Source organism: Dipteris shenzhenensis, chromosome 23 (assembly GCF_047967505.1).
Source record: "Dipteris shenzhenensis isolate YYH24624 ecotype China chromosome 23, Dip_SZ_1.0, whole genome shotgun sequence".
NCBI classification, from domain to species: domain Eukaryota; kingdom Viridiplantae; phylum Streptophyta; class Polypodiopsida; order Gleicheniales; family Dipteridaceae; genus Dipteris; species Dipteris shenzhenensis.
In genome coordinates, this window is record NC_141618.1 from 41516100 (window position 1) to 41538978 (window position 22879).

General features: G+C 43.0%; 2 protein-coding genes across 4 annotated transcripts; one reads left to right on the forward strand and one right to left on the reverse strand.

Annotated features, from left to right (window-relative positions):
* Nucleotides 1–858: 858 nt before the first annotated feature.
* Nucleotides 859–1810, reverse strand: LOC147887385 (uncharacterized). Its single transcript, XM_087394299.1, has 3 exons — nucleotides 1583–1810; nucleotides 1273–1434; nucleotides 859–1032 (listed from the first exon to the last, which is right to left on the reverse strand). Exons 1-3 carry the CDS (start codon nucleotides 1658–1660, stop codon nucleotides 859–861), a joined length of 414 nt encoding a protein of 137 aa, XP_087250425.1. The 5' UTR covers nucleotides 1661–1810.
* Nucleotides 1811–2292: 482 nt separating this feature from the next.
* Nucleotides 2293–5674, forward strand: LOC147887386 (pentatricopeptide repeat-containing protein At3g16610-like). 3 transcript variants are annotated; one of them, XM_087394101.1, is made up of 3 exons: nucleotides 2293–2492; nucleotides 2604–5040; nucleotides 5154–5674. In XM_087394101.1, the coding sequence occupies exons 1-2, from the start codon at nucleotides 2426–2428 to the stop codon at nucleotides 5003–5005; spliced, it is 2469 nt and encodes an 822-aa protein (XP_087250227.1). In that variant the 5' UTR covers nucleotides 2293–2425; the 3' UTR covers nucleotides 5006–5040; nucleotides 5154–5674. The 3 variants fall into 3 exon arrangements, with proteins under 3 accessions (XP_087250227.1, XP_087250228.1, XP_087250225.1); XM_087394102.1 differs by having other exon boundaries at nucleotides 5159–5674; XM_087394099.1 differs by having other exon boundaries at nucleotides 2604–5674.
* The last annotated feature ends 17205 nt before the right edge of the window (nucleotides 5675–22879 follow it).

Genomic DNA, 22879 nt, shown 5'->3' on the forward strand with positions numbered 1-22879 from the left:
CATACATATTAACCAAGGTGTTGCCAGTAAAAGGATCTCTTTCCAATCCCATTGTGGCAATCTGAGCATGTATTTGTTGACCTTTTTCTGTGGCTCCTACATTGGCACAAGCTTTCAAGCTTTAAAAAATGAGACACAATGTCCTTTTCAAAGACGTAAAGACAATAAATCAAGGCTGCCTATTCCTACTTCTCTCCACTTCATGTAAAACTGCAAAGAGGCACTTGCCTCCACTCCATGTAAACTGCAAAGTCACCTACGGTTCGATTCAACATCATCATGTCTTCGCCCCACAATAACTCCCCCCCTGGCCCCCCCTTCTCTACCTCTTTAATGCTTTTGCTTCTCAGTCTTTCTACTAGCTGTACCTTCAGCTATAAGAATCCTACTACTGGAGCACAACAATCCATGGCCAAAGTAAAATAGTTTGAACAATAGCTTTTCCTTGGAAGCCAGATTAATCCGTTTAGTCAGATTCAATAGAAAAGGTTCCTTATGTCAGCCCAACTAAACTAGCCATTCCAGTCTGGTTGAGCTGCTTGGTAAACTTACATCAGTTTACCGAGTAGAGGAACATAAAAGCCTCTTACAATTCATCAAGCTCTTTAAGTTTCATCCTCTATCTATAAAGAGAGCAGAGTATCTAGAAACAAGTAACACTCTAGGCCACCTGCGCTCTCACCCTATGTTCGTGTATTCTAGCTAAACCAATGCAATACCCTATGTTCGTGTATTCTAGCTAAACCAATGCAATATATTCTAGGATTCTCTTGAAGTATTTCCTTCCAAAGTAATGTAGCCTTGGGGATGGTTTAAAACTTACATGCTCCTTGGTGTTCTTGAGTCCTACACGCAAGACTAACACATTAAGGGTGAGTTACTAACAAATTCTTCCATTGCATTTTTGTTCTTCAGGGCTTTAATACACGCCCTGCCATTTTCGGGGTCAAAAAAAGCAGGAAATTTCTTTGCTAATTGAGGCAAGCTCGCTAGAGAAGGGGAGAGTTCTTTTAGAATCCTTCCCATAGTGACCTGAGATTAGACGAGTGGCAAATTAGTCTACTGGGAGACGTGGACAAGAATAATGCAGCATTGCCTTGCAACAAACAAAATTCGATGAGCTTGCATCTTGAGCTTCATCAATGTAATGAAATTCCGCTCCAACTTTCTCCCCTTCTTGAAGAGCAACTTGCGTGACGAGATTGAGAACAGTTATATGGGGGAGAAGCACGCACAACTCCACGGTAAATCCTTTCGCCAGGTACTACTTACCTTGAACTCCTTTCCGAGGCTCAGACCACTTCCCAATACATCGGACAATACCTCTCGAAACAAGGCCCCAAGTTCACCTGGCAGGTTCGCGAGGTAGGAGGGTTCGATGGTTTCTGACATCCCCGATCCTAAGTGTACAGCTCTAGCCACGCACAACTCAAGCTGCAACATTTACACTCGAGTTTCTGATCACAAATGCCTTGTAGCTGATAATGACTCTGGACATAATGGACGTAGCAATTTCTATAAACCCAAAAGAATTCGCCAACCCAAACGAGAGATTGAAGCCTAAAGAGAGCTCCATACTTACAGCTACCGCATTGGGCTTGACAGCCGTGATCACCTGCGGGGAAAACACAGAAAATGAGGGATCTGCGCGCAAAGACATCGCCTATCGTAATACCCAAGTAGAATGGCCCTTGAAAGCCCCACTTTCTATCATCAGGTCAGCGGGCTGAAGCCTTGCTGAAGCCATCAAGCGATAAACCAGAGTCCATTGTGCTATGGCATCGATAGCTCAATGGAAGGGTGTTCTTGACACAATTCCTTCCGATGACAAATGAATCAGGGTGCGAAGTTGGGAACTCTGGAGTATGCAGAAGCATAGATACGGTAAAGAATCAGACCTGTAGAATCGAGCGCCGCCTACAAAGACGACAAGCGCTATCGCCAGCAAAACGGTGGGAATACCGTAACCCCAGCCCCAGCCCACGTTCTGTTGAATGGTCACGAATGCGGTGAGGGCTACCACATTCGCACACGACTGTGCAAAAATCCACCAGTTGAAGAAGAAGCCTTTCGAGTCCTGTCTGTGGGATCAGAGTCGTCGAACTGGTCACCACCGAAGGCTGATGCACAAGGCTTGCCAAGAAGACGATGCCAAGAAGACGATGGGAAGCACCGTTTGATTTGGAGGCAGTTTCTTGAATCATTGAAAAACAAAAATGAAATTTTAAACATGACACGTGGCTTCATGAGAGGCCAGATTTCCTTTTTATGTCGCAATGATACCTGCCTAAACATCTGCAGCGAAATCCCCTCTAGAAAAACATGCTTCCTGGGCGATCGGTTACTTCGTACACAGCGTGTAATTGCTCACCCCTCGGGCTTCTACTCGACTCACACGGAGTTTACATCGAAATTCTTCTACGCAATGTCCTTGTTTGCCTTCGTGATTGCCACTCCGCGCGCTCATCTTGCTTGTTCTTCTCGTTTCCAAGGTGGTTGCTCTTCCCACAATTGCCTGCAACGGTTATAGGATATTATATCTTTGCTTGCGTGTTCATTGGTTATGAGCCGACAGGTTAGGCTGTCCCCTTACTTTAGTGCAGGCAGAGATGGAAGTGCCGTGCGACTACCTCAACTGAATGAGGTTCATGCCCATGTAAACGAGCTTCCACTGTTCAAGGCAAACATTTTGATGCATGCATGTGTGAAGCGTGGGAAGATGGTGAATGCTCACGAGCTTTTTGACAACATGCCGAAGCGTGATGTGGTATCATGGAACATTATGATCTTGGGTTACGCAAAGCAGGAAGAGGGTGCACGGGCTTTGCAGCTGTATGCACAGATGCACCACGAAGGTGTCCAAGCGAGTGATCGAACCTTTGTTGGCGCATTGAAGGCTTGCAGTGGCCTCGCAGCACTAGAAGAGGGGAAGAAAGTTGACGGCCAATTGGTGAAAGTAGGATGTCTGGCGAAAGGAACAGCCATCCACTCCCAAGTAGTGAAGGGTGGCTTCGAGTCAGATGTATTCCTTGGAACCACTTTGGTAGACATGTATGCAAAATGTGGCAGCATGGAAGATGCACGTCGAGTTTTTGATCAATTGCCTCATCGTGACGTGGTTGCTTGGAATGCCATGATCATGGGCTATGGCAAGCATGAAGAGGGTGCGCTGGCTTTGGATCTGTATAAACAGATGCACCAGGAAAATGTCATACCGGATCTTCGAACATTTGTGGTCACTTTGAATGCTTGCAGTTGCCTGGCCACAGCGGAAGAGGAAAACCAAATTGCGAAAATAAGATTATTGCAGAAAGGTAGGGCCGTGCACTTACGAGTTGTAAAGAGTGGCTTTGAGTCGGATGTATTTTTGGGAACTGCCGTGGTGGACATGTATGCAAAATGTGGAAGCATGGAGGATGCACAGCGTGCCTTTGACAACTTGCCCCATCGGGATGTGGTTACATGGACTACCATGATCTTGGGGTATAGCAAGCAGGAAGAAGGTATAATTGCTTTGGATCTATATGCACAGATGCAACAGGAAGGTGTGACACCAGATTATCAAACCTTTGTTGGTGCATTAAATGCTTGCAGCACGCTGGCAGCACTGGAAGAGGGGAAGCAATTTGATGGGAAACCCATAAAAGTAGGATGCCTAGAGAAAGGTAGAGCTATCCACTCCCAAGTAGTAAAGAAAGGTTTTGAGTTGGATGCATTTGTGGGAACCACCTTGGTAGATATGTATACCAAAGGTGGGTGCATGGAGGATGCAAGGCGTGCTTTTGACAAATTGCCCTGTCGTGATGTGGTTACGTGGACTACCATGATCCTTGGGTATAGCAAGCAGGAAGAGGGTGTGTTGGCTTTGGACTTGTATGCACAGATGCAACAGGAAGGTGTTACACCGGATCATCGTACCTTTGTTGGCGTATTGAATTCTTGCAGTGGTCTGGCAGCATTGGAACAGGGCAAGAATATTGACGGTAAGTATAGGAAAATAGGTTGCCTCGAGAAAGGTAGAGCTATCCACTCCCAAGTTGTGAAGAGTGGTTTTGAACTAGATGTATTTGTTGGAACCACTGCACTGGATATGTATGCAAAATGTGGGAGCATGGAGGATGCACAGTGTCTCTTTGAACAATTGCCTTATTGTAATGCAGTTACGTGGACTACCATGATCTTGGGGTATGCTGAGCAAGATGAAACCGAGGATGCTTTTAGACTATATGCACAGATGCAAGAGCAAGGTCTTTCACCCAATAGTTTTACGTTTGTTGCCATTTTGAAAGCTTGTGGCAACACAGCAGCTCTGGGAAGCGGACTGGAACTCCATTCTCAAATTATCAGGGTTGGTTTTGAGGATATTGCAATTGTGGGAACTAGTCTTATTGACATGTATGCTAAATGCGGGAGCATGGTTGATGCCCAACAATTGCTTTTTGCGATGACCACGAGGGATGTTGTACCATGGAATGCATTGATTGCAGGATATGCTCGTCAGGGAGATAGTGAATTTGTGTTTCATTTGTTTGAGAAAATGAGGCAGGAAGGCATAGAGCCAAACAGGGTGACTTTTCTTAGTGTTCTCAATGTCTGCAGTCATGTGGGCTTATTGGACAAAGGACGCAACTACTTTCAGGCTATGAGCAAAGAGTATGGCATTGTCCCTACCGTTGAGCACTATACTTGCCTTGTTGATCTCCTCGGCCGTGCAGGCCAGTTGGATGAGGCCGTAACAATGGTGGAGAAGATGCCTTTTCAACCTAATCTTGTTGTATGGTTAACCATGATGGGTGCTTGTCAAAAGTGGAAGGACGTAACAGTAGGAAGGCGTGCCTTTGATAATGCAATGACATTAGATGTAAAACTCCCTGCAGCATACGTCTTTATGGCAAACATATATGCCCATGCTCTTATGCAGGAAGGCCATGATCAGATTCAGATGAGAGAGCTGGTGGAGAGATGTGGCAACAGGAAGGACATACGGTTATATATTCAAGTCTGAAGGAGGCCCGTTTGGACCATGTGAGCGCGGATCAGGTAGATGCTTTCCTTCCTGTTGGGATCAGCCACAAGTTGACTTTTTCTTGTGCCTCACTCAAGGTGACACCCCATCCACGTACTAACATGTGCCAGCTGGTGCTGCTTGTCAGGCCAGTGCGTGTACAAAAAATATGCAGCCGGGAATTGTTATACAAATTGCACTTATAATTAAATTATAAGGGCAGAAAGTATTCTCTTTGGTGAAACCATTTTTAAGCGCAGTACATATATCAGTGTCCCTCTATTCTGGGGGGTGTGTTTCTTATGCTGAGGACAGAGCTACGTCAATGGCCGACATAATGAGAATTTATGGACAACAAAAAATTTGGAGAGGATTTTGTAAATACCAAGATGAAAATTGGGCGAATATTACCTTGCAAGGGAGCAAATATATAGGACCATTGGATTCAAGCAGCTCTAGTGATTCTGGTCACATCTAGTGATCCTGTTTGATGTGACCACTCATGACTTTGGGTTCTCATTTCAATTTGGTGACTTGGATAAACAAACTGCTATAGATATTGTGAGCAGAAAAACCTAGAGCCCATCTGAATTTTAGAAGGGTGGACGGGGTGGCAGGCTGTAAACCCCAGGAGAGTAAATGGACCCTTTTTTTGCTCTTATGATGTATGCTAAGGAAGAGTAATGGCTCATGGTGATAATAAAGTGCCAAAGCTGGTTCTTAATCTTCAAAGAATCTTTGAGGGGAAATTAATTACCCTGTCTTAGCTATAGTAGTAGAATTTAAAAGAAATTTCCATCCAAAAGTTATGTTCATATTCGAATATGAAGGAAAGATCTTGCTGGCTCGTTAAATTCATATATAGATTTGATATAGAGCCTAAGAACTCGTAACTTTTTTGCTCATAATGCTTGTGTGTGTGGGTGCACGTGCACAGAACAAGGGGGGAGGTGAGTGCACATGCACAGGTGTGGGTCTAGGGGGGTTAAGACTCATGGATTCTTGCTTGGAAATTATTTCCACATTTTACAATCAAATTATGCTTTCTTATCACAAGCAAAAAATTGTGTTTGCATTCACGTCCCTAATCACCATCCCTATTTGAGCTAGGTTTATTAAAAAACCTAGCGAAGACATCACCTTAAGAAGCATACCTTTCCAAACAATGGATTACTCATGACATCTCCAACTATGTCAATCTCAATCAAAGCGGTATAAGCTTTGTCGCATGCCAAACAAAATGAAAAGCAAACCAATCATACAAAAGCGCCTTTCAAGTCCTTACTAGAGACTTCACGTTCTTGGGTCTACATCGTCATTAATTTTTCCCATAGCACAAACATCACCAAATTCATGTCGCTTCAGAGTGAGTGTTGATACATTAGATCTCAATCAAACACTACATTTAGATACAAAGGAAGTCTTTACATTGACTTTTTATCTACCATAGGGAGGAGAAGGTACTCTGGGAACTATTGTCAATCCTAAAGTCATGCAAGGACCTACCTGCAATTAGTTTAGCTTACAAGGAATAGGATACAAGTGGCCTTTGACCAAGACGATGTCACTATCTAGTCCAAGGCCACAATCGTAGTTATTGTGCAAGGGTAGAGGAGGAAGGACTTCATGTAATTAGTGATATGCTTAGAGAATATGTTTCAAGGTTGTGCGTCCTTCCAAATGGACATGAAGTTAGCCTTCATGAATGAGCATCTTGAGGAGGATGTATATGTGGATCAACACCTAGATTCTGGATCTAGAGTGATAAGATGTTTAAGGCTCCAAAAAGCACTACAGGGATTGAAAACCAGCCCCGCATGCATGGTACCAAGGCATACTTACAAAACATTTGGATTCAAAAAGAGGACTTGTAAGAGTGCCATCTTATGCAAATGTGGTAGAATAAAGTGAATCCGCTTATAAAATGGGCTTGTGGAGGCTAGGATGTGACATAATTCTCCTTGTTTTTTATTCAATGGCTTGAATCTTGATGCTGTTTTTCTTGTTATGCCCCCAGCTCGTTGATGGCTCCTCGAAGCATCACGTTTCATTTTTGAAGTATAACCAAACTTGCAAATGAAAGTTTTCTAAATATAAGTTCTAGCAGCACGCTGGAGAGATGGAGGACGGTGATGGAGACGGCGATGGTGATCTACGTCCTTCGCAATCTAGGATCCCACTCCTTCCTCTCAGACCGGAATACGGCTCCCTTCATCTGACCTTTTTGTCTCACTCAACTCTCACTTCGCCACATACGACACTCATAGAGAATCCCTTGTTCCACATGCACGACGTGATTGTGGGGTTGCGCCTCTTCGACCTTCTTTCGGAAGCGAATACCTCAGTCTTGACTTCATTGATCTCACATCCTCCCCTCAACTAGTCGACAACTTTCCTGCTCCACCTTAGCAGAATGTCAGAGACGGAAGCAGAGAAATCTGGGTTTCTCCTGTTAGTTCCCAAGAAGGAACCCAAAGAGGAACCGTTGTGATCGAGGAAACGCCTTTACCTTCACAGGCGAGAGGAAGCAGGCTAGGAAAGTCAGTAAGTCGTGGTTCTGTCAACTCTAAGCAACAACTCCTGGCCACCTTGGACAAGCTTCAACACCCAGCTCCTCGTACATGGGGGCTCTCCAGCAGAGAAGAGGGGGCTTCTTCTCAGCCCCCTTCAGAGAAAGAAAAACCTTTTGGCAGCTTCTAGACAAGCGGGAGTACAGGGAGTACAAGAAGCGAAGCACGGGTCCTAGACCACAGCTACGAAGCTGTCCCAAGAAGATGGTTTGTCGTCCTCCAAAACTCCCATAAAGTTGATGCCCCCTCCGCCAATGGCACGAAGTCAGGAAACCGAGCACCTGAAGCTCCACGAGGCATTCAAAAGCCGTGCTTACGAGTCTATCGAATGACTTGAGTCGCATGCACTTGTTGGGTATCTGCATGGTCCGCGTCCTCCAGCTACTTCTTCATGGTCTTTGGACCACGCGCAACTAGCCGCTCTATCTGGATAAGTGGTCTCCTTTCTTCAGCCCAGATAACCCACGCTCCACTATTCTCCCGGTCTAGGTAGAACTTCCTAACTGGCCGTTCTCTCTCTGTAATCAAGCTGCTTCAATTTGCAGTGGCCTAAGAGAGGTAGTCAGTGTAGAAAGAGACCAGTTCATTAATCCTAGAGGTAATCCTCAGGTCTGCGTGCAACTAGATTTAGTGAAAGAGTTGCCTGAAACCATTGTAATCCTTAATCGTAGGGGTGGAGTGATCAGAGAACAAAATATTCTATATAAGAACTTGCCCAATTCATGTTTTCTGTGTCGTCTGTTGGATCACACAGTTAAAAACTGTCCCTTGAAGCGATCCAAGCCCAAAGGGAACACAAATCCTCCTCAGGTTCCTAAGAAAAAATGGACTCCCAAACAGCCTGAGGCTCCCAAACATTCGGAAGCTCCTATACAACCAATCAGTCTGGTCAAGCTGAAGGACGACACCTTGCTACCCGAATCCAGAACTACTCCCGACAACCCGATGAAAAACACTTTTGAGGTGCTATCAGAGATGGTCCCTAAACCCAGCCTCCAGCTCATTCCCAAGTTGGAGCAGAGAGATGAATGGGCCAAAGACTTTGAGGATGAAGTCATTAAGAGCGATGATATGCTGATAGAGGATCTTGATGACTCGGAAGAAGATCTTCCTCTTCCCCCCCAACCAGTTAAAGATATAGTGGTTAAAGTTAAACCAACAGCCAGTGCCCCTAGTAAAAGGAGACTCTGTCTACAGCCAAAGGTCCTATTGTGCATGCAAGTAGCCCAAAACACATGGCCAAAAAGGGGCAGAAAAAGTATGGTAAGTAAACCTATTTCTTTCCTATTTTTGAATGTTCGTGGTCTCACTGACCCCAACAGGGTAGGTATACTAGCCAGTTGGCTGAGAGATAATTCTCTTTCTTCAACTTTTTTGTCTCTACAAGAGGTTAAAATGACAGGAGAATCTCTAGACGCACGGCTCAAGTGTATTAATTAGAGGAGGACTTGGTTTGCCACCTCCCATGAGGAAGGTAGAGGTGGGTGTGCAATTGGAATTTTGTCACACTATTCCCAAAGCGTCCTAGATGTTGTTGTTGACACTGACAACGGATGGTGTACTACGTGGCACTCATTATCTGATCTAGGTGACGAGATAGGAGACTTTAACATGGTTGAAAGAAGCTCTGACACATGGATGGGTAAAGGTAACACTTTAAGAGGTTCTGAGCTTCATTCATAGAGTGACCTCAAAGAGTCTCTTTATTTGCTTGACACAATCTGTGCAGGGGACTTCACTTGGTCCAACAGGTAGATAGGGGAGTCAAGGAGAGAAGCAAGGCTTGACAGAGCCTATCTTTCTCAAACTCTCCTCCAAACTACCTCTAGCTAAAAAGTACCCATCTACTCCACATTTGTAATTTTGGATCACAAGCCGCTTTTACTTCAATGTGACTTTGGTTTAGGAACTAGAGCCTCATCATGGTTTAAGGCTGTTGATCCCAGCCTCTTCTAGCTAGGCACTGTGTACAAGCCAATGTGAAGGAGCTGTCGACTGCTCCCAAACAGAGTGATATATAAGCGGCGGCTAACTTTTGGATACGGAATGTCCTTAAAAAACAGGAAGTCCTAAACCATGCCGGGATGCTCAAGGACAAAGTTCGCTGCTAGAGACTTGATGGTGTTTAAAAGAGTTTCCATACTCTTGAAGCCCAGGTGCGCAACGGCGGAGATACTCAACCGCAGATTGACCTTCACCTTGCAAAGAGTGAACTAGCTAGACTGGAAGGCATAAGGTACTCCTTTGCTAGATTATACACCAAAAGATGGTGGGCAGGTAAACTTGACAAACCCACAAAGAAACGTTCAAGATCATTTGCAGGAAGAGAGCTTTAGAGGAAATTCCATTCCTTGAAGTCAATACAAATAGTTGGGCTCAATCCGACACTGAAAATGGGACTTCATTTGTTAGCATTTTAAGAACCTGTTGTCAAGAACTATGCAATCAAATGATGGAGTGGTTCAAGCAAGACACAGATGCCAATTTGCAAGACAAGGAGTAGTTACAGGTCTGGACCATCAGAGCTTGGAGGTCCCTGTTACTCTGGGAGAACTCAAGGAAGCGATGCTAGCCATGAAAGACGGCAAAACCCCTGGAGAGGACAGCTTACCAGTAGTCTTCTGGGATTGGATAGGCCCCAAACTCATGGAGGTGTGGCAGGAAAGTATCTCTACTTCTTGTCTTCCTGATCACCTGAACAGTGGAATAATTAAGCTGATTCCAAAAGAAGGAAGAAAGGATTTGATTAAAATCTGGAGACCGCTGACTATGCTTAACTGCATCTACAAAATCTTTGCCAAAATTTTAGCACTAAGAATTCAGCGCAAGATGGACAAATGGATTTTGTAAGGACAGAAGGGTTTCATAAAAGGGACGCACCTGCTGGACGCTATTGTGAATATTTGGGAAGGCTGTGAACATGGTAGGGAGTCGAGTCAAGATATTTGCTTCATCAACATAGATTTTGATTAAGCTTATGATAGGCTTGACTGGGAGTTCCTAACACAATCCATGAAAGACATGGGACTTGGGCCGAATTTCATCTCTGCGGTCAAACTTTTGCTTTCCAACGCCTCAGCCAAGGTTTGCATTAATGTGAGATGTCCTCACCTTTCCCGTTGAGAAGATCCATTAGGCAAGGCTACCCCATTGCCCCTCTCCTCTATGCTATAGCACCTGACGCTTTGGGCTGGTTGCTCATTGAAAATCTTCTAAGGGAACAATCAAAGGAATTGAGTTTACCTAAAGGCAAGCAGATGGTGATGCAACAATTCACAGACGATACTAATCTTATGCCTAGAAACACCACTCGTGACGTGAGTGAAGTTATGGAATGTCTAGAAACGTATTGTTTAGCCTTAGGCTCTTCATCAATCATAACAAAATAGGATATTGCACTCTCAGTGGAAAGCTACAAGTTGAGCTAGATCACCTGGGCTGTCAATTGATCCATAAAGGCACTGTGTTCAGACTACTCGGCATACCCATTGGCTTCGATGTGTCCATGAAGGAGTGATGGGACTGGGTGCTAAACAGGTTCAGTGCTCAGCTAGAAAAGTGGAGAGGATTTCAAGCAAATCTGGTGGGAAGACGAATGGTTCACAACCATTACTTGTACCCCATTACCATCTTTTGTTGGAATCCAAGTCAAGCGGGTTTGGACAAGCTTATCTCCAAATGCATATGTTTTATGTGGGGAGGAACTAACAAAATCGCCAAAGTTAGATGGAACTTTTGCACCCGACCCAAGAGTGAAGGAGGACTGGGGGTAGTAGACATCAAACAGGTGGCTGCGAAGTTGGCTGCTACGTGGATTCTCAAAGCCCTCCTAAGCCCTAGACTTGATTGGGCTACACTGCTAGCACAGAACTTCAAGCATATTGGACCTATCAGAGCTAAGAGGTGGAAAAAATACCCTATCTTGTCTGCTATTTTTTGTCCTGAACCATGCTCAACAAAGGGAAGTGACTTATGGAAATCTCTTTCAAGGGCACTTGAATCAATCAAAACCCAATTGCGCTTCTTCAGAAAAAGGTCTTTTATGAGGCTGGACTCCATATGGGCTTCCTCAATTCACATAAATGCTTTACTTAGCAATACTGATTTTCTCAGAGCCTGCTTCCTTTTCAACAAGGGCCTCCAATCTTGGGGACAACTATGGCAAAGGGATCAATTCAAATGGAAAACTTTGCTAGAAATCAGGAGAGAATTCAGACTTACCAATCAAGATGCGCTCTTTGTCACCACTAGACTAGCACTTTGGGAAGGAGACACACAGTGGAAGGGGGGCTCAGTACTTAACTACGCCTTAGAGTTTAGCTGGATACTCTCCCCCCATCTTCTTCCTGTACCTACACCCTATGATTATATTGAAGACATGAGCCTTGTTTTAAATTCCCTGTGGAACACCTCTGACTCCGTGCTTTGTTGAAAGCGGAGATTCCATTATATTTGGTGTAAAGCCATTCCGGAGAAGATGTCAACCCTACTCTGGCTCGTCATGCTTAAGGTGGTTTGGACAAATGCAAGGGGGCTGAGGATTGGAAAAGGTGATGGCAAGAGCAGATGCTGTCCTGGATCTCAAGAAGATGTTTTTCACATATTTGTGGCATGCCGTTCTGCTAGGAAAGTCTAGAAAAAAGTGCAGTTATAGTTAGGCAAGCCAGTCAACTCGAAAGAAATTCTTCTTGGCGATGTGTCTAAAGTTAAGCACACACGATGGGGACTCGTCCGGGCACACACATTGTGGTTTGTTTGGATCTCTAGGAATGAATTTCAATTTAAAGTGAATGTTATTGATGCAGAATATATGTTTTCTGAATGGTTAGCAAGCATCTTGAATCTATGATAGTGACCTCGAACTGTTCTTCGCTGAGATCAAGAGCCACGAACAGGAGCACCTCAAGACCTTCAACCAAGAATGCCACTTCAAGGGATCCATCTACTATGAGACTGAATCAGACTGATCTGGTTATTGAGTATCATCTCGATGTTTCGAGTTGTGCAGAGTTGCTATTATAACTGTAATTTTGTGAGAATAATTTATGTATATCTTATGAACTGCTTATAATATAAAAACATTTTTTCTAAAAAAAAAGTTACGAAAATTTCTCAACCAAACTTAAATCAAATGTCTTGAAACCAAACCCTCTCATCTAGCTTACATCTCCCACATTTCCCCCCTTTCCTTTCCTTGTACAACCAAGATCACTAGATGTATGCCACTTGTATTATGATGATGATGATGGCTATGTCTATCTTTGCCCCTTAGGGCTAGGATTTCTTATAGCCCTCTCTAGATTTATGCGATTTACACTATTCTTAACATCCCCTCTTAAATAAACTACACACATAAAGGGTGTATTACAAGGTCTTTTTGGATTTTTTCTTGCATATGTTAGCAAAAGTTTGGAAAAGAAAAGCTGCAAAACATCATATTAGTATGGCATGTGTCAGCATAGTGACTATGTCATAGAAGGCTATACATTGAGTAAAGGTTATATCCTATTTATTCACCTTCACTTTTTACTCTTAGGTTGTGATTGATGGGGACCAAGATATTGCCAACCGTGTGAGAACTTTGTTTGAGGAAAGAGGGGAGAGAGTACAATGCATAATTTAGCCAACTATACACTATGTTATATTGAATGCAAAAATAAATATATACATGAACATATTGAATGTAAACATAAATATATACATGAATAGATTAGGATGGGGCTAAGGTATAACATTATGGTGCAATTTGCACTATCTTTATTAACACACCTTTCAACCTCATAAATTACACTGGTGGATAAGCAGATGGTGCATGCACAAGATTTTTTGGGGATTTTGTTTGGTACATACCGTAGCAACCAAAACTTATTTTTTTGGTTGAAAATATCATAGTGGAAGTCTATACAATAAGTACAAATTTGTAGATCTTGTACATAAATATGCATCTTTTCCTCTTAAATTGTAGATTCGAATCCTTCACCTTTGGGAACAAAAGTTAGAAAATTGGTTGAAGGGAAGAAAGAACTATTCCAAAAACAAAGTCCTACTAAACCAATGACTAGTCGATGATCACATGAATAAGTATGTGCTACATGGAGGAGGGAAAGTATAGCCTGTTTTTGCTCAAGGGTGAGGTCATCAGCTATGAAGATCGGTTTGGGGTCTTCGCCTTCTAGCACCAGGTCCACTTCCTTGACCTTAGCTTGACCATTGTAACCATATTGGTTTCCTTCTTTGCCATACGTTTAGCTTGATCAAGAGGTATTTTGCACTCCTAAACCATATAAGATTTAAAGTGGTGTAAATCGACTTCATCCTCCTCATTGTCCTCCAAGACTTTCAGGAGAGGTTGCTTCTCCTTGGAAGAAGTCTTGTTGTCTTTGGCCTTTGGAGCCTTGCCTTTCCATGGTGATTCCACTTTTGTGTAGGCCTTAGATGTGGCTAGAGGGGTTTCTTGCACTTTAAGGGATCCTAGGGGGGACTTTGATTCTATCCCGCATAGCTCCCTAATTAGATGAGAACTCATGGTGTGTGGTAACAACACCCACATATCTCAACCGGTGAAGATTCATATTTACTTTTGTCCACAAAGAGTTTATGAAACAATACACTCTAGGCTGACTATGAGGCTCTACAACACTAAGAAACTTTGGACTAGGAATAGTATGCTAGGGCTCAAGAGGAGAAGCAAGCATTGGAAGTCAAGGTGGCCCAATAGGCCCAGTTGATCGAAAGACTGCATGTAATTATCCTAGCAGCAGCAGCATTAGATAGCATCTCTACAAACGGATCTGCATGCATCACAGGCATCAAATTTGTTGAGATATGGTGCCATGAGCACATAGATTAAAGGCTAAGGTATGGTATAAGAATGTGTTAAAGTAGCCACCCTAAGATGTGGACTACATGATGTGGAGATGTGGATTGAGGATATCCACAAGGAGAGATGTGGATAAGAGGATCCCACAAGTGTTGACTATTCTAAAGGCTCTCTCTATATAAGAAGCCTATCATGTATTGTTGAACACACATTGCAAGAGAAATGCACATTCACTCAAGATTTTGTTTATGAGTCCAAGCTAATCTATCTTGGAACCTAATTGACTTGAGGTACATGTCATGAGCACTCTCTTCATCATGTTTCCACACAAGTTCCATCCACCTTAGAGTGCTCCATTGGTCCTGAGGCACACATGTTTTCTCATGGTATCAGAACTTAGGTCTAGTATCCTAGATTAGTTATATGCACGCCTTAGGAACTCATGAGTTCTCCTAGGTTAGTTTTAGTTTTAGAGTGAGAGATTTATGTTCTCTTCATGATTGAGAGATTTGTAAGGAGTTCTTCTTCTTAGGGAGAGAGAGTTTTGTACTATACTTCTTAAAAGAGGGAGAGGGATTCATCGCCTATCTATACAAAGCTTGCTTCACAAACAAAGCGGCAGACTTTTACAACTTCAACAAGCAAGCAGTGCTACTAGCAAAGCACCTACAACACTAGCAGCCACCAACCAAGTAAGCAAGCGAGCAGCGAGCTCAACAACAGCAGAACCCATCAGCTTACTAAGACAAACAATGGCTCCCGCAATGGCATCAACACCCTTGAGCAGCGCTATCCCTTGCTTTGGGCATCAAAAGCCAAAAACAGCCAAGACTGGCTGCTCCTAAAGCTCCCAGCTTAAATTGCAATAAGCTTCATGCTCGATGGCCCTTTTATAGCCTCTCCTCCAAAGGTGCAATGCCATCCACGAGCCACCTCAATGAGAAAAGTGCTACTCCATCTGCCTCACGAGATGACCTCGAAGCCTCTAAGTCCTACAACCCGCTAGTCACGACCTCCATCTACGACGCATGAGCAGTATCTACATGAACTGCCTCTACAACAACCACCAACCATATAAGCTCTTCCATAAGCTCCACCTCCTGCAACGACCTCTCCAACAACGGGTGGCTACACAACTAGCTTCTATGACCCGAGAAGGCTTAGCCTAGCTCCATCAATGCCCATGCTTTGTCCCACAATAGAGGCACCTCTAGCCCGCAAAGCTCAGTGCCAACTGCATGTGACCGTGGATGCACGAGCGCCTCCATTGCTCCAAGTCCCACAGAATTACAACAAAGCTATGCCCATCAACTATCTCACATTAGCTTCAGCGAGCGACGTCTCTCCACAACATTCAGTAGCAAAACTTCAGCTATGTAGCAAAGGCACTCCAAGGCTCCAAGACTCTCGACTACCGGCTCCAACGAGCCACAACGCCATAGCCAACGACCACCTACAAGCTTTCGTCAACAAGCAGCATCTCCAAGCGTGATTGCACTCCCAAGCTCTTCTATACCTTACATTCCTGCTACTCCAACAGCACCGGCAATGCTTGAGACTTTACAAGCATGGAGATCTTCACAGCAGGGTTGTTGCAACTCGTTGTCATTGTCGCCCCGACATCCCTGCTGCAAACGAGTTTCCTTCAAAAAGGTTGCCTTGACACAGGTAGATAGGGCTGGTTAGATAAATCAATGCTCAATGCATTAACACGTGGTAGATAAGCTAGTCAACATGACCTCTGGGTTAAGTTACCCCACCCTCATTTGCCATGTCATCCATGACACGTGTCAAGATATGAAGTGACCATGGTTAGGTTTGTTTTTAACTTGGATAAACTCATTTGGGATAGAATATTACCATGTGGCATAAGTGCCACCTAAGCACATAGCCCCTACCAAGCACAGTTTGGAATTCAGCATATGAATCCATGTGCCACATCATCATCAAAAGCCTCTTCTCGAACAAAATGTTCAACAAGCTGTAACTTCCAATCCAGGAAGAATTCGCACGCGCTCCAAAAATGAAAAGTGATCGTCTTTTTGAGCTCTATGCGCTGTCAAATCAAAATCATTGTTAGTAATTAGACACTGCCAATATTAAAAGAAATCAATTGGTAAGACCTTTGCAACAAATGACAAATCAAAGCATGAATGCACAAAGCATGCCAAAAGCACAAGTGCATGAGATGACCATAGCACATAACATGGCATCCACACATAAAGCATCATGCATCAAGCTACATCAAGGGAAGAAGACAATGACATCAACAACATGTATTGAGAAGCAACATCCTTGGCACCTTCAGCCCATATGTTTTGTAAATCAAACCTGACCACCTGAGAGTAGCCATGTAAACACCCAGGGGAGGATTTGATCTTGTAATACCCACACTTGACCACCTTAAGTAGCAATGTATGCACTAAGGGGAGGTGATGGAATTTAACTCACATCTGACCATCTTCTTGTAGTAGCCAAAGGATCATGGCACCAAGGGGAGGTGTTGAGATATGGTGCCATGAGCACATAGATTAAAGGCTAAGGTATGGTATAAGAATGTGTTAAAGTAGCCACCCTAAGATGTGGACTACATGATGTGGAGATGTGGATTGAGGATATCCACAAGGAGAGATGTGGATGAGAGGATCCCACAAGTGTTGACTATTCTAAAGGCTCTCTCTATATAAGAAGCCTATCATGTATTGTTGAACACACATTGCAAGAGAAATGCACATTCACTCAAGATTCTATTTATGAGTCCGTGCTAATCTATCTTGGAACCTAATTGACTTGAGGTACATGTCATGAGCACTCTCTTCATCATGTTTCCACACAAGTTCCATCCACCTTAGAGCGCTCCATAGATCCTGAGGCACACATGTTTTCTTACAATCCACTAGAGCAAGAAATTGGGAGCCTCCACGAGTGGCTACTAGAAGCGTCATCCCGTGCCTCCACACTTTGTTTTAGCACACACAGAGTTTAAGACACCTTCAACTATTTTTTCTAGACTATCTCTACGCTGCACTATAAGAGGATAATAACGCAATCACGTTGCATGATCTAGAAGAACTCTTTCGTCGCACTACTAATCAAGCACATCCACTTATTGCCATGGCCTACTTCCACAAGGACATAGTCCTTAATGAGACATAGACATCCTCAGATTCTTCTACCATCCCCTTGCCTATAATTTTATGGCATGGGTTCGAGTGCTATAGGACTCCTTAATCTTCTCGAATGATAGTTCTATGCTTGAACTTGTCAAGCCTACCGCCTTGCAACCCCAACATTCTAGGCCAAAGCTTAGAATAGATGCAAGCGTATGGACGGAGCATTAGGGGAATTTTGGACTACAACTATGCCTCAAAAAGTCAATCTCCCTCTCCTACTTGGAGGGGTCCCCACCTGCCCCTCCTTACTCACCCAAGTGGTCCTCATTCCCAAAGAGTACCTCACTCGTTCTAGGCCCCCCAAAAATTTGAAAATTTTGGAAACTTTCAAAATTGACCTGGAACCTATTCAAACCTTCCCCCAAACCATTCCTATATACCCAAATCACTTTCCAACCTCTAAAACTATCTTGCAAATGCCTTTTTGCCAAAAAAAAGTGAAAATTTTCAAAAGTGTAAAGAATGGTATCAAACCCTTCCAAACCTTCCCCCAAGCCATTCCTGTGCACCCAAATGACTTTCCAGCATCTAAATCCTTCTTCTTGCCATATTAATTTCAACCATTTGCTCCTTCTACTGATCTTATTCTACACATAATTTTTCTTCCACTTCTTGTTCTACGCACAAATTTTTGTTCCACTTCTTCTAGATCCTCTTATGGCTTCATTTCAAGATGTCACCGAACAAGAAGAGGAAAAGCACCTTGCATGTTGAAGTTGGACCTGAGTATGATACAACTTGGCAATGCAATGGCCACAAGATTGGTGACAAAGGAACATGAGGTACATGTCATCTCTCTAATTTACTTGAGTTGCATATAGTCATTGGCAATAGTTTAGTGTCTATGAAAATTCAGATTTGAATGCAAGGTTGTGAAAGGAAAGCGTTGGATCGTGAAACCTAATGTAATTATTGTTTGATAAATTAAATATTTCTAATGATGTTTGTTTTAGCATTGGGAGCTATAATTTAAAATAGCCATCATTATGTTTTTTAGCTAAGTTCTTAAGAATATGCCTACCTTGTTTACTATTATAACACACACACTCTCTCATTCCAATTGCAATCTAACACATCTTTCTATCGTTCCTCAAATCTGACACATCCCCATGGCAAGGACTAAGCAAACAAGAAGAGTGTTGATCGATGGAAGACTAATTACTGATGAAGAGTATGCAAAGCTTGTAAAGACCATTCATAAAGGCATAAATAAGATATTGAAAATAATAATAATGAGAGTGGAGGTGGTGGTGGCGGAGGTGGAGGAGATGGTGACAAACAACGAAAATCACAGGCAACACTGCAATAGACCCAACAAGAAGGCCTTGTTAGAGATTTGCAAGTAACAGAAGAGTGTGAAGCCATTGATTCCGAGCATTCCATTTGCTCAATTAGTAAAATATGCGAAATTCATTTTCAACCACCTTTTTTGCATTAATAGTGAAAGGTATCCTCCTACAGGCATTATATTACTATACAATAATATCCTATAAGCCCCATGGAAAATGATTCAAACTGGCATAAGCCAGTTTGATGATTCTCATGTGGCCTACCCCACTAATGTCCAAGAAGAGGATATGGATATGGCCTGGACTCTATTTAGCATAGCACTATAGCTGTCACCACCCTCACAACCTAATACTGCACCTTGCACTCACAACCAATTCCACCGTCACTGGCATAGGCCAACTGTCACAGCCATCTGCCTTATAGTACACCACCACGGATATGCAACAAAATAGACCTGATCAACTAGGAGGGACATGAAGACATCATCACAATTGCATGGTATCAGATTCTCAAGCCCATGCTCTTGTCAGATGTAGAAGGGCCGTATGAGGAGGAGGGGCATGATGAAGTGGACGAACATCCCCACCAGCCCCTGGAAACAACTCCCGACCATGACACGTGTTATAAAGAAATCACTTCTTTTAAACGGTTAGAAACTAGAAAGGAAAGCTTCAGAGCTTCCACCTAACTCATAAAGACATAATGGAGGTATGATCTCTCATAGTTAATATAGAGGAGCTTTTGAAAATGGTGGCATGACAATAAGAGAAACTCAAGGGGTGGGTATGACATGCCATACTACACTATGGTCCCCAAAACATATGCAAATGCATGCCTCCAACCTCAATGACGGATCCCCTTTTTGAAGATTAATGCATTTTGGTGACTCTATGATGCCGTTGGAGCTAGCCATATTTTGAACGGATGAAGGCCGTTGATCCAAACATTGTATACAACTTCCTAAAGTTTGATTTTCTAGAAGTTGGGTCATCCTATGCACTAGCAACTCAAATGGAAGAGACAATCTTTTCCTCGGTCCTAGGTCCTGGAGTTGTGGCTACAATGCAGTTATTCAGGCTATTGATCATTTTGCTTCAGGACATCCCTACACTAGACCCGTCGGAAGAAGATAATCATCAATAGCTCAGGGCAGAAATTATTTTCAACTTAAATGAGGGGCCCTTATTTCCTCAAGTGATGTGCTTGTACATACGTGTCAGCAATCTTCATGGTCATGATTGTGTGGGCCTTGTTCTAACTTTTGACTGCCTCACTGACCTTCCTAGACTTCACCTAGGTGAGTGTGAGTGCATGTGGAGTGACATGGAGGGTGCGAAAGTGTTTAGGATCTGGAGTACTCTCCAAGCTACATATTTGCTTAGAGGACCTGTAAAGAGCATGGAGAGATGCATCCTTGATGTATGCATGAATGGTGTCATCAACTCGTTAGTGTCAAACTGCTTGGGTCAAGAACCCTCCTTGATTGGTAGTAGGATGGACTAAATTTTGGCATAGACTTGAGGAGTCCCTCGAGTTTCTCTGGTACCTATGAGAACGTTGGTGCTCGCATTCGTTGCCCATGGCATAGAAGCGACGATAGATTCTTGTGGGTCGGCTCCTATTTTAGGAACATGTTTTTGTGGGTCTACCATGCTCATTGCTAATTTTGAGGTAGAAGAGGAGACTATACTTAGGTGTGTGACACTTTGGACTGCAGTGAGCTTCACATTTTTATTTTGCTACAATAGGTTCTTGTGTATCTACCCCATTTTTAGGGATAGGTCCTTGTGTGGCTACTGCGGTTGCTTGTGAAGTTTTTCCTTGCAACATAATCACTTGAGGATAGAGGGGAGTTCCCTATGGTCACAATTGAGCTGAATTTTTCCTTGAGGTCCTAGCAGTAGGTTCTAAAAACATAATAACCCAAGGATAGAGGGGAGTTCCCTGTGGTCATGACTGAGCTAAATTTTTACTTGAGATCCATGTAGTACGTTCTTGTGTGTCTACCTCAGTTTAGATAAAAGTTGTTATGGCACTATTGTGACCCTTGCCATAGATGATGTCGAAAGCTGCTTGTCGTAGTGACCTAACAATGCAGCCGATGGTGACTCCACGTCTCATGGGGATCTTAGAAGAATGACATCAGAGAATCCACTCCCAAACAACTCCTTGTGGGAGATTTTCATGCACGAGACTAGCATTTGTGTCACTCAAGTGTCTACCGGATTGTGTCAGTGTGATTCCACAAGAAAGAAGAGGGAAAGAGGAAAGAAGAGATGGGGGAAGGGAGAAGGTAGAGGAGAAAGTAAAGGTAGGGGAGTGGCAATTGTAAGACAACAAACAATGGAAATCAAGAGCTCTCACTCACAAGAGAATGAAAGAATGAGAGAGCTTGTATTCCAAAGTTTGCAAGTACACACAATGAAGACCAAAGCCAAACTTTTGGCCTTTTATACAATCCACCTTTTAAAGGGAGGGCTAACAGTTGTACTCTCTTTCACCTCTCTCACTCTCTTTCTACAAGCACTTGGGCCCACTTGACTCCCAGGCAGATAACATATCAACTTCCTCACACCATATCTTACTTCTCCACTTTATCATTACAACCATTAGGCGCTTGCATGAATAGTTAACCGTTGTGGTTAACACTCTCCACTAGCATCTGCAATGCACAATCTTGCATACTTTCCAGAAAGTTTACCGTTATTTCCAAATTCATGTTGTGACCAGTGTCTTGGCTCTTCATCTCGTGGCCCTTTCTCTATTTGGGTTTACAAGACAATTATCTTTTCTAGAGAGATAGGAGATAGTAGAGAAATTTCAAATTGGTGATGAGAGAGATGGAAGGAGGGATGTGTGTGTGTGTGTGATATATATATATATATATATATATATAGAGAGAGAGAGAGAGAGAGAGAGAGAGAATTAATCATTTTGTTCCACTATTACTTGGCCCAAATTGGCTTGGATACAATAACTCTCTGCTCCACTCTACAAACTGAGGTATACCTATGTTGCAAGAGTGGCCCCAAAACCTAAAATTCTAGATCCTTACATGCATGAATCTATTTTGATTCACTGTGGGCACTACTTGCCACATTTACAATAGTTCGTCCTAATTTTTTTAGAAGAGTAGGTGCCTTTACATCATATTGATTGTAGCTAACAAGGTTCCCTCAAATGTATCCTTTGTGCAAGTCCCACCGGAGTGTGTTTTATCCAATGGGTTGATGTGAGGGTGAGGTTCTTGCCTTTTTGATTATGTCAACCATTTACTTGTGACTCCTTTTGTTGTCTAGCATTATGTTCCTTTGCTTCATCACATACCCCATGATGCGCATGGCCTTGCTAACCTCTCGGGCGAGTCACTCTGTATAAACCATTATATCAAGTGCTTGTGAAACCCCTTATCTACTATAAAATTATCATGAATAAAAGACACCTTTTCTTAATTCAATTTGTTAATACCCCTTTTATATGATACCCTTGGTAGGTGAAAATTTTGAAAAAATGGAATTTACAGACTCTTTGCATTGAGTCCACATGATACCCTTACATATTTATGAGTGAAACCCCCTAAAGAGTGACCTTAGTGCATGTCATGGGACTTCGAGCATCCAATTGTATTTTTTGGATTGAGATATTTACGGTCTCTCTTCCTAGTTGTCTCGCTTCATTATTCGTGGTGGATAGCTCCATTTTCTTGCTTCACCCTTCATTTTGTGAGCTTGTCTTCTACCACAATTGAATCCTTGAACTGTCTATTCTAGGGTTCAACATAAATGAACTTCACTCTTTTCAAAATTTGAGTTCTCCGTTCTTCAAGATTGAGTCCTTTGCTAGTTGTCGGGCCTTCATTATTTGTGGATAGCTCCATTTTCTTGCTTCACCCTTTGTTTTGTGATCTTGTCATCTACCACTATTGAATCCTCGAGCTGTCTATTCTAGGGTTAAACATAAATGAACTTCACTATTTTCAAAATTTGAATTATAATGTGAAATATCAAATTCTATTACTTTA

Excerpts from the sequence above, each read along its gene's own strand:
- LOC147887385 (XM_087394299.1), bottom strand. The coding sequence starts at position 1,660 with ATGTCTTTGCGCGCAGATCCCTCATTTTCTGTGTTTTCCCCGCAGGTG. Across the intron at positions 1,435-1,582 it reads TCAAGCCCAATGCGGTAGCT|CTTGAGTTGTGCGTGGCTAG; the intron begins GTAAGTATGGAG and ends TAAATGTTGCAG. Across the intron at positions 1,033-1,272 it reads GCCTCGGAAAGGAGTTCAAG|GTCACTATGGGAAGGATTCT; the intron begins GTAAGTAGTACC and ends GTCTAATCTCAG.
- LOC147887386 (XM_087394099.1), top strand. The coding sequence starts at position 2,426 with ATGTCCTTGTTTGCCTTCGTGATTGCCACTCCGCGCGCTCATCTTGCT. Across the intron at positions 2,493-2,603 it reads TTGTTCTTCTCGTTTCCAAG|GCAGAGATGGAAGTGCCGTG; the intron begins GTGGTTGCTCTT and ends ACTTTAGTGCAG.